We start from the raw sequence: 12,596 nt of genomic DNA on the forward strand, positions 1-12,596 counted from the left end.
CTTTTTGAATGGCGTATTATCGGATTCTGTACAACTAAAGATGCCACTCAGTATAGTGTAAATATCCGACAAAAATCAATAGACTTATGTGTAACATTGACCTTATATCTTCACCTCTCAAAAATTTTTATTTAAGTTTTGTATATATATTTGCAAGTTATGGTCGATTTTGCGTGACCTTTGCCTCTCTCAATTTAAAGCCTCTTTACCAAAGTCGATGAGTAACTTTTTCAATAAAAGTAACTTCAAACAAGGTGAGGCGCAAACAAAACTAAAATTTTTTTGTTGGTGAAATCAATATAAATTATTGCGTAACGTAGAATTGTAGAATAGCAAATAATACAATATAAAAGTTGAATAATGACTGCTATTTATCTCAAAATAAAGATTTGTTAAGGCTTAAAGAAATGACCCTAGATATCGGAAAAATGTTTAGAAACTGAATAAAATAAATATTAGCGTTTCTTTATATGTGTATCTATACATATCCTATTAACCTCATTGTATCATGAACATCATTATTAGAAAATGAGAAATAAAATAATAATAAAAATCTTTGGAGTTCATATCTTTTAATGGGGGATCTATTTTTTTTTTTTAAACGAAGGGGCTTTGCTTCTTTTATATTAACAAAATTAGAAAAAAAATCTTTCTTTTATTCGATATAAAATCCTTTGTTTTTTGTCCCTCTACTCTCTCCTTTTCTTAAAGTACTTTATGCTCTTAGATTTAAATGAATGTACATTTACGTATCCCATTGCAATGAATCATGCCATATTAAACCTTTTATGTATTAATTAAACATTGCTTGCTTTTTATTTTTCAATTGAGGTGATCATTTTATATGCACAAAAGGCAAAATAAATCAATGAAGGAGAAAGAATCAGTGGGAAAAATAACAAAAAATAAACACTTTACTTTAAAATTATCCCTTTTCTAAAAACCAGCCTAAAAATTGTACATAGTTATAAAAAACCCTGTGTATTTTGAGCATGTCAAAAAAATAAACCGAAAATTAACATAGTAATCCTGACAATTTGAAGAATATTTTGTAGCAGAACAGGTTAGCTGTCATGGTGTTTCGTTAGATCAGCTACAATTAGTGTTGTGTCAGTCCTGATTGAGGATTGAAGACTGCCAGTTCAGCCCTTCATATCATTCCTGAAAGTTATAAACTTCTGTCCTGGATGATGTGACTCAACTTTTCCCTTGTTTTTTTATCACTTCTTGTTCTGAAACTCTGAAGGACTGATTAACTTAAAGGCAAGTCCTAGGAATTGACTGAACTGAACCAAATCAATAAGGACTAATACAACACTGTTAGCTACAATCAGCTGTGACAAGGGAGAAGAAAAAAAGGGAGTATTCAAGGATATTGACAAGAATGACTCCGATTTCAATCTTCAATTCTACGCTGAGTCCAAAAAGAACTTATGGTTATTACTCCACAACAAATGTTAAGGGTTAGTCTCTGTCTTTTATGAGAACAAATGTATCTTAAATTAGGTTTAACATATCATTGAGTATACTAAAAAGAAAATGCACTACTTAGGAATTAGATAATAATAACATATGCTAAGGTATAGAAAAATCATTTTTTATACTACCAATTCCAAAAAAAATCGGGCCAGCTAAAAATACAAACAATTGGCATTGGTACACATATCATATAGAAAAAAACAACTTAATAAAATCTATGAATATATGGAATTAGAAAGACGCATACATGCACACAACATGAAAAGAAACACTAATTTTGATTACAAATTATTTATTTTCCACTAAAAGTACCAATAGTTCTCAAGGTAAAACTATTTCTGTTTAAAAACTTTCTAATAACTTACGAAGCCTTTTCAAGAGTCAAAAAATTATGCTGACATCAAGGGGTAATACTAAATAACATTCGCATCCCAATGTTTACGGAATCATCCTATTTCTCCATCAGGGAAGGGTTCATATTTGGTAATTTTGCTGGAAGCTTTGGAATTAAACAACGCTAATTTACACGCCGTTGTCTCTCTGAGAGATCCTTTTCGTTTTGAAAGTCCAAACAAAACCAGAGATTTTGTAAATTTTGATTTAAGGTCATCCAGTCCCTTTAGGTGCATTAAATTATGATAAAAACATTTTTGGGTTCACTTTATAAGGTAGCCAGTACGTCATACTTTATCATTCTTCCTCAAAATTGGAGACAGCGACAACAGAAAGTTGAAATTCAATTATCAAAACCTTTTAATAATAAAGAAATAACTTCGCTAAAACTAAATTATTGGAGTTAGAGGAGAGGGGCTAAAACTCGATTTGTGGACTGAGGATGAGGCTGGAGGCTATCACATCTCATTGTGTAAGACTATTTCTACGATGTAATCTCCTCCAGCCTGTTTCCCTTTTCTATGAATCGACTCCGAGTCCCTCGCGATATGAGAGAAACTCATAACCTTCTCCACATAATGAGACCTTACATCTACTTTCATCCAAAGTACTCATCGTCTGAATTTCTCGAAAAAGTCCAAGTTCCTCTCCTCCTCATGCAGTGGTCATAATATATTCTTCGCTTCGCAAAGTTATTTCCCTAGTATTGAAAGGGTTGCGATAATTGAATTTCAACTTTCCGCTGTCACCGTCTCCAATTTCGAGATATAAAGAGAAAGTATGACGTGTGGGTAATTTTTTTAAATTTATTAACCCCTGCTCTTATACCACAATTATCTTTTTGTATTAAAACAAACTAGGTTGTGTAGTTCGTTTGATTGGTCCTATGAATGATCTCTTAAAGAGTCCTTTTTTATTTGTGCAATTTTTTTGTTACCATTTAACGGTCTTAAAGACCAATTAGACGGTCCCAGCTATCTTTATATCTCTTTCACTCCAAGCAGCAACGATTAAAAAAATAATGAATCAAAACTAGAAGGTAAAATAACGAGAATTACACGTGATAGAAAAAACTAAGGTCATATTTGGATTTAGGGGATCAAACTCTACTAGGTTCAGAATATAACTTGATAATAAATCCCAGAATTCGTCAATAACTAATATTAATTGCGTCATTGATATTTGTCTTTTGCATCAAATCTGAGCGTTTCTTTAAAATTTTAAGTCAAACCAGCCAAATATAGAGGTTTTTATTCTCGCCTGGAATTTTTTTATTGTAGCTTTTTTTACATACAAAGAGTGCTTATGATTTCCAACTCTTGTCATACATCCTCACATTTCCAAGTAATGATCTCTTAAAACATTCCTAATAAAAATAAATGTTTCCCAATATCATTATTATTATACAATAAATTTGACGTTTGATGTTTTCTATTCTTCTTTTATCATTTCTTGCTCATTGTATTATAATGTATTTATTAAATCATTTTGCATTCTGTTACAAACAAATATTTTACCATGATATTTAGTATTGATGTCCCTTTAAAATTGATTTCCTAAAGCTGACATTTCTATAAAAATATTATTGATGTTTATAAATGAATTAATAGAAAGGAAACAAACGTTAATATCGATCTACATAAATCCCTATTCCTGTTGAATATTCAATATACAAAATATAGTTTGTTTTGTTTATTTTTTTAATGCTACAAAATCTTTTTATTTTTTTGTTTGTGAGTTATTTTGTATATTTCTTTTTGTACTCGTCAATTTATATACAAAAATACAATATTTAATCCCTTTTCATAAACAGATCCGATGCCTATATACAAAGTGCGGCAGTATAACTTCATATATAATAAAGCATGCCAATCAGCTTATAGGAGTAATAAAGGGGTGGGTGCAGATTTATTTTGGAGGCCAGATTCTACAGTTTTCTTGAATATATAGCTATCATGAATTAGAGTAGTGAGAAAAGTGTGTTTGCTGTTTAAAGTAAATATTCCCTAAAACTGATTTAACAGAATATTTAATCAAATTAAACTAATTGATATTTAGTTCCTGAGTTTTTCGATCCATCAGAAACGATGCTAATCAAAATTCTAAATTGCTGCAATTTGTAAAAACCAACAATTATAAGACCATTGCAGAATCGCCAAAAACTAATAATTCATTTCACTTATTATCCACAATTATAAAATACAATATGCTGTTAATTAAATCTTGCACCTTTTTGTACAAAATATATTTATCCTAGTAAAACCTCTTAATAAAAAGTTATTTAAAGGGAAACGTAAATTTGAAAGAATCACGAGGTATTAAAATACCAAAGTTCATTTTATACAACAATCTGGAACGTCATCTATCTAATATGATTATCAAAACTATGTAACACAAAACTTTATATGTGCACTATTGTTTAGAAACCAAAATAAATAAATTCTAATGGATCTAATTTGCTTTATGAGCATTTAAAAAAAGGAAGTTATGTTTTACACCATGTAAATTATACCATTATGGTGCATGTGCCCCAAAAACGTAGTACATCTCCCCAATTTTGGTTTCTTGTTGAATCCGAAATGAGAGGAAAATGGAAACAGCTGCAACATGGCTACAACCTAAAACAAATAATAGTGAAAAGCAGAAAAAGTATTTTGACTTATTAACCCCAAAAACAGAACAATGTAAGTATGCGAAAAAAACCTTATTTATCATGTGTTGCAATCAAACTATAGATGCAAGTAGTAGCAGTGGTTACATTCTTGAGGAATAAACAAAGTTTTCTTGGAAATACAGTCAGTCGCTATCATACATTAGAATATTGAAGAACATGTGTTTGCCATCATAATTGAATATTGCCAGAAAATGGTTGAACAAATATTTTTTCTCAGATTAAACTTATTTCAAATTAGCTATTGGGTTTTTATTACTTCAATTTCTGATATATTAGAGTAGGTTTGCCCAGTGTTGACTGGGACATTAAGAAATTAAAATTAATGAATAACTCTTCTACTTAATTTAAACAAAATATGAAGACCATAAAGTTTTAAAAAAATATTCTCATGTTGGTTTTCTGGGTAAAGTACACTATTATATGGTCATTCTTCTTTCATGCGATGAGAAAGTATGTAGTTGTTCTATATTGGGGCATACACCAAACTTGCAATCTCACAGCTGCTTTCTTGAGCATCAAGGAAACCTCCTAATATACCAAAATACACGCCGGCTCTCAGGTTGTGCAGGTGAAGTACTGCGTGAAAACACATCTTGAAATCTACCACTGCCATGTTTCTACGCAAAAATGAATCCTTCTGATATGGAATAATACACCCAGCCGACCGGTTGAGTAGGGGAATTGTTGGACCCCAGTTAAGTTAAATTTCTTCGCCGCCGCTTCCCTGACCTTTATAAACTCACCTTATCTTACAAAATACACCCCAGCTCAAAAGTTGTACAAGTGAAAGGTTAGGTCAACATAAAGTTTAAACTCTACTTCAGGCGTGTTTCTAGGCCCCAAGGAACCCTTCTATTGTTCTTTGATACTTACCAGCTCACAGGTTCTCCAAATGAACTGCTGAGCCCGAAGTAAGTTCAATTTGTTCCCAGAACCCCTTCTTAGATCATCAAGGAACCTTCCTAATATCCAAAAATACAACCCGGTTCTCAGGTTGTGCAGGTAAAGTAATGTACCTCAAGGAAGTTTAAACTCCACCAACGCCACATTTCTAAGGACCAAGAATCCCTTTGAATATGCTCGAATACACCCCCGCTATGGTTTGTGGCCTGCTGGTTTTTGAGGCATGTTAAAGTATCACTCCAACGCTTTCCTGAGCATCAAATAACCCATAAAAACACCTGGCTTGTACTTGTAAAGTGCAAAAAAAATATATTCAACGGCCGCCATTGTCTTGAATAACAAAAAAAATGTTATCATAACCGTTTCTGAAACCATAAAAATCTACATGAAAAAGATGAGGAAAATCCATCCATTGGTTTGACCGTGATTGAAGACAATAAACCCAGAGACAATTAGATTTGATATATAGAAGAATTATAAACTAATTTTATTTTTTAAATTCAATTTCATACTTTGAAATTTTCAAATTATTTTAACACCAATAACTCCATGAAAAATTATGTGTGGAAGCTAAAATAAGTGCCATCGAATCCGGTGTGATGTAAGAATTCTTAATTTTGCATATTTTGATAGAAAAAAATTATCCTTCTCAATTAAAAGTTGATTAAAAGAGACAAAAAATTGAAAAAAATCACTGGGTATTAAAATACAGGAGTTTAGTGTATGGACAATTGGTGAGGTCACCTATCTAAAAAAACCTTCAAAACTTTGTTAAACAAAAAATTTAAATATGTACTATCGTTATGAAACAAAAATAAATTTTTTCTCATAGAAATAATTTGTTTCATTAGTTTTTGGATATAGTTAGCTACGTTAACGCACAGTATTAATACAGTAATTTTTTACTGCAAAAAAGAGTCGAATTTGATAATGTAAACAATCCTAACTAATTTATAAGCCATGTCTTTATTATTTGATCTATTTATTGAATGGTTGATTCGTGAATAAGAACGCTAGGGGGGAAAATGTATGTGAAAAATGGGTTTTAAGCTGAGTAGAGTGTCCAATATTAACTTTCTACTTGATAAGAAAGTATGGATTGTTTTGGTTTTAACTTAAATAAAGTATGATATTTATTATAAAAAAGTTGTAAATTATAACTAATATTTATTAACCATTTCAGCTTTACGTCATGGTATCAGAATAGGGGGTTTTACTAAATATTAGAGCAACTGGTAGATTAGAGCTATGATTAAAGTGTTTTTATTTATTTTTTAAGACACTAGACCAATTTAAATAAACTTAAATGAAACATAAATTATCTATTTTCAGAATTCCCGGATGTTGAGTAAAGTTATTATGGAAGGACACGAAAGGAAAACTTTTTCAGCAAGGTACAATTAAAGTATTTTTCTTCAACAAAAATTTGGAATGAACTCCCAAGGAAATATGACAGAGATGATATCCCCCTCTAATGTCGTTCTCCCAACACTCCGAACTCCTACCACAACTACCAATTCCCTTATTGGAATAGGCTCTGTAAATACAACCGCCACGCTCTCACGAACACAACACATTTTTCGCTCTCCTTTGGCAACTCTCCCCGAACAAAACAATTCATGCTCCTCCACTCCTTCCCCTGCCTCAACTGCTTCTCCTCCTCAACAAATCTTGGATGAGTGTCGAATCCCAGAATGTTCAACAGGAGTTGTTTATTCCATTAATAACACGGGATCAAATGTAGAGGATTCTTTTAATTCCAACTGTAAGCAATGTGTGGCAGAGAGGGCGGCTGCTGCAGTGGTCACTTCCTCCAGTAGTAGAAATGTACTCGATACCTCTTCTTCAAGATACGGAACTCTCAAGAGACAAAACACTGAAGATGATGAAATAGAGGAGAGAAGACCACCAGACATTTGCAGTCCAGATCCTCCGGGGCGAACCTATGAATGTGAACTGTGGTGCAGAGAGACTTCTCGGCTTTTGGCTGGTTTTGTTGGTGTTTTTATGTTAGCTATAAGTTATGCGGCTCTTGGAGGATTTGTGTTTATGGTAGTTGAGCTTCGAGCATCTCGTGCTCAAGGTGACACTCCTGAGGGGATCATGATAGCTTCAGAATCCAAGTCACCTCCAAATATTACACATCTCATTCCAAAAGACGTTCAAGACTCTATTGAAAGAGCAAGAATTGAAACAGTTGCAAAGCTATGGAAAGTCACTGAAGAAATGAACATCCTTTATCCTAAAAATTGGACTCGAAAAGCAGCTGAGGAAATCATTTTGTTTCAGGATATTTTGACGAACGAATTAACGCGTGAACTACGTTCTATTGTGGATAAATCCAAAAGTATTTCAGAGGGCTCTAGTCCTGAAGATCCTATTCTGCGTCCAATGAGAACAAGAGAATGGACGTTTGCACGTGGAATGCTATATTCGGTATCACTTCTCACAACAGTAGGTAAGGACAATTGAACTATTATAAAATATAATGCGTGTCTAAATGTTAAATAACATTCAACAACTTTTGTAATACAATTGTTGTTGTCTCTTTATTCCTTTTATCACTTAAAACATTTCAATATATTTGTACCTGACATATATATCTACATCCTACAAATTCTTATGAATATCAATTCTATTAACAACATTCCTTCAAAAAGTTTGTTTTTCATAAATAAAAATAATAATGTACGACAAAAGTTTATAAAAATAATGTTCTAAATTCTATGGAAATTGACATTCAAAGAATGAAATCATTCTAACATGTTTTCTTTCAATCTTTTATATGTTTTTTTTTTCTTTCTATATTTCAAAGAACTTCTTGATACATGCTTTGCTTCCAAATATATTAACTAAAGTGTTCACTTAATATCAATTGAGTGGTATTCAAATTTAATATACTTACACACATATATATGTATAACGGTACTAGGATTCATAATGCCTGAAGAGAAAAATTGCTGAGAGGAAAGTTGACCGAGGCGCAATATTGTCAGTAAAAAACCTAATTTTTAATTAGATTTACACATACAAAGTATATTACTAGCCCTACGAAAGTATTGAAATCAACAAAGTCTTGACTTAATGACAATTTACTTTGATCATTAAAAGACTTAATTTACTTATGCTTCTAATTAAATTATTTTTTTGCCTCTGTTCCATAGCTTTTAATTGAAAATAAAAGAGGATGGTTAAACTTCATATTTGTCATTAATCTTTGACAAAACGAGGATAAGTTTATGTTTACATAATTGGTCAATTATAGCAAAGATTAAATTTATACTAAATATTATTAAAGTAGTTATAAATCCCATTTTTTCTTCTAAGAACTCTCATTTTCACACGTGGGAGTGAATCCTCCGATATGTTTGGAAGCTATAATTTGGAAGTTGCAGAAGTGTTGTTCTCTGGAACTGTTGATATGGATACAAATTATGATTTGTCTCCGTCCATTATTTCATGAATTTTCCATGCTCCAAAGAAAGATTCCTCTCATTAGAGATTAATAATTAACTTATTTGCTTTTAACAAGCTTAAGTCCTGATTGGATAAAACTTTATGTATTCCGCCATGGGGATGTTCCTAGTACCATATATAAATACCATTCTATGATGCTTGTAAAAATTCCACGTTATTTACTAAAAATTTAATTAAGACAATACTTCAATATATAATGTCGTCAATATAAAAATAATCTTGAAAAAAAAAATGGAAAACCGAAATTAATTTGTATACTTTATGTACACATACATACAATTCAAAATTTCATACACTTATTTAAGTCAATTAAGAGCTTTGTATTCAAATTTAGGGATTAAGTTAAGATACCCAAGAGTTATATCTATACTGTAATATTATTATTTGTTTTAAGATACTTATATTGGACCCAATATGTTTTTTTAAATAACATCAATCAATTTATCTTAATTTTATTGCTAATAGCATTTTTGACAAATTAAAGTTGAATTGAAAAATGCCATGCATATACCAATATATTAACCATTGTTGTTTGGTAAATTGCCTTACGGTAAAATGTACATCCGGCCAATTGCCTTAAGGCGAAATGTCATTCGGCAGAAATATTTTTGCCAAACAGTCTTATAAGCCTATTTCCTTTAATTTATAGACTTTGTGGTCAAATTTGTGGGATACTTTAAGACACCAAAACTATTTAAATAAAGATAAACTCATTTTTTGATTTACGAAACATATATTTTGATATCAATTGATATTTCGATGATTAATTTTATCTTTTTCAAGTGTAATTTTTCAATTCCTTCAAAGTGTCTAGAAGAACAATTTGTTGATATAAATTGTCAACAATTCTCCGAAAAAATCCATTCTTATCCATGTTCAATTTTATGAGAAATAATTATATCTTGCTTTTGTCTTGACAAGCCACATATAAACAATAGTAAAGTATTGTATTTGCTTTTGTGGTGAATTTGAAAGTTCCTTCAATGTACTTTTGAGTCAAATTTAAATAAAACTTTACTTTTTTTTACCCTTTTCTAATACAATATAATTTTCATTTATTGTATTTGATCTATTAAAACACTTAAGGTTATACAACTATTGGCTCATTTTTTCTTAATTAGCTACAAGGCTATAAAAGAGACAATATTTTTAAAGAAAACTCAATGTTAAGAATTATAAAAATGTATTTTAGTTGATTCAACTTTCACGCTTCAAATGTAAGGCTCACAAATTTATTAAATTATATTCCAATTGCCCTCAAAAGTAAAATGAAGGATATTTCTTTGGAATATGCATTTAACAAATAAACAAAACATTTTCAATCTATTTTTGTATTTCCAAATTCAGTTCAAAAGGTAAATACAATTTTCAACTCTGAAAAAGTTATGTACACTCCTTGTAGATAAAATAGGCAAGAATATAATTCTTCCATATACCAATATGTATAAAAACTTCATCAGCTATGTTAAAATATTTTATAAAAATATTTTATGTCAAATATAAGTTAAATTTGATAAATCATAGGCAAGGAATTATACATACATATAAATTAATCGAGAGATGAATTCAATGACATATTTAAAGCAATTAAAATATACTTGATATTATAATTTTATATAAGTATGAAGAATGTACATTATACATCGAGAAGCAGTGAAGTTTTTTGACTTTATTATCCTCTATCTGTAATTCTTCATATAAATATATTGCTCCCATTCTGTTAATTCATTATAATTCCTATTGGTACGATATTTTGTGCTATCTCTATTCACAAAAAAGATGTTAGCTATTTGTATGTTGATGATCTATCCATACTCTGAATGTCATTTTAGATAATGTGCAGTCTTTGACATTCATTTAAACTGATCTGATATATTATTATATAGGGCGCGGCAACATAAGTTCATTTTTCCAAAAGACAAAAAAACAAACTTTATAAATAAAAAAAGTTTTTTATTTTTTTTCATAATAAACAGGGTGGAGATTTTAAATTTAGAAAATTTAAGGGTAATGATTCACAAAATTAATTCAGCAATTTACAAACTTTTCCTTTTACATGTAGGGGCCCATAGTTATGTCAATACCTCAAACCAACTACATCCAGATTCAATAACAGACTTCAAACTGTCCTTGAACCTGGAAGAAGTCTTGAGGAGGAACTCTATGTCCATATTTCCCACTGTCTCGAGATTAAATGCCTGCAGGATATCAACATTGTTGTCTATTTGCTTATTGACTCCATTTACAAGACGCCGAGTTAGAAGGCCACATTACATTTGTCATTTTGCTTCAGGAAGTCTGAGGTGCATTTTTTTGCTCTCAGAACGATTATAAGTCTTCTGTGCAAATGTTTCCGATCCATAAGACCTTGAGAGTCTTGTCAACATTATAAACTGTTGAACTGGCCACAATTAAAAATCAAAAACACTCCAACTATCACAAACTAATAAATGCAAGGCCTCACATATCGTTTATAATATAAAAAACAACAGAAATATCATAAATAAACCTTTTCCGAGGGTTAAAAGACATAAAAATGTAATTATAAATAAGAAGGAGAAAAAGAAATCATTTAACATTAAGAAATGTACACCCAGATTTTTTTTTTTTACTATCGCATAATAAAACTTAACTTTTTGAAATGTCTGCCACAGATAGATGGATAAAAATGTAGTATGTCTATTTATTTCCTTTGTCCCATAGCTGATTGCAGCAAGTTAAATAAAACGTCATGCCTGCAATGCTGCCCCACAATGATAAGGGTGACCATTTTGGATTCATTTTTTAAAAATAACGGATAATCTATTTTAATGAAGCAAAGTATCTCTTTATGTATATATAAATGTCTTTATATATGGAAACGAGTGACTACATGCACTGTATACAGTGGTCCATGGTATATATTATAACTATATTGTGATTGATTTTGTTAAATGCTTGTTGAAAAAGTCAAAATCTTCAATCTCTTTTTTCAATATTTTTCAAAAAAAAAAAAATCGATAAGTCCTCTCATAAGGCCAAAATCTATATTAATGAAGCATAATGTATCTCTCTATCTATTTGAATGTATGTATATCAGAAAACAAGTCATGGGGTGCACTGAATGAGTTATTTAATAAACATAGTTTGATTTGAGAAATATCAATGCCTGATGTAAATCACATAATACGATGGGTAATACTAAAAATATGTCATGTAAATAAATTCCGGGAAATTTGTTCGAAGATCTTCTCCTGTTTTGAGACAATAGGAGTTAGCATCAGTGATGAAAACATTAAGTTTATACGGCCCAAATCTTTTCCAAATAACATATAAACTAAGATTAATAGTATGTTCTTTACATTGTTCGCGTTTTCAATCTCAATATCAATCAAGTCGATAAGGTAAGGTATCTCACATAAATGTCTGTCCAAAGGGCACATCAGAATTACCGTCATTGACCTCCCTTGATGATCTTTTGTCTCATCAAGTGCAACAAAATATAATATCTTTCTCCAAAAAAATTTAATATTTAAAAATTTTTATGAACAGCTGTGGGTTTAATTTATATTTCCAAAAGAACTTATTTTTTTGAGAATAAATATGTATTTTTGTAATATTTTTTAAATATATAAATAATATATTTTTAATATTATTATATATTAATATTATATATATATTCTTAAGGAAA

At 30.4% G+C, this 12,596-nt stretch overlaps 1 protein-coding gene across 1 annotated transcript in view; it reads left to right on the plus strand.

The window, feature by feature from the left end:
• LOC121128379 (uncharacterized) overlaps window positions 1–12,596 on the plus strand; it is a 235,776-nt gene that overhangs the window by 56,817 nt on the left and 166,363 nt on the right. The window contains exon 2 of the mRNA XM_040723960.2: window positions 6,782–7,907. Coding sequence (XP_040579894.2) covers window positions 6,881–7,907 — 1,027 coding nt within the window. The 5' untranslated portion in view covers window positions 6,782–6,880. The remainder of the gene's footprint in view (window positions 1–6,781; window positions 7,908–12,596) is intronic.

This window comes from Lepeophtheirus salmonis, chromosome 13, assembly GCF_016086655.4.
Source record: "Lepeophtheirus salmonis chromosome 13, UVic_Lsal_1.4, whole genome shotgun sequence".
NCBI lineage: Eukaryota > Metazoa > Arthropoda > Copepoda > Siphonostomatoida > Caligidae > Lepeophtheirus > Lepeophtheirus salmonis.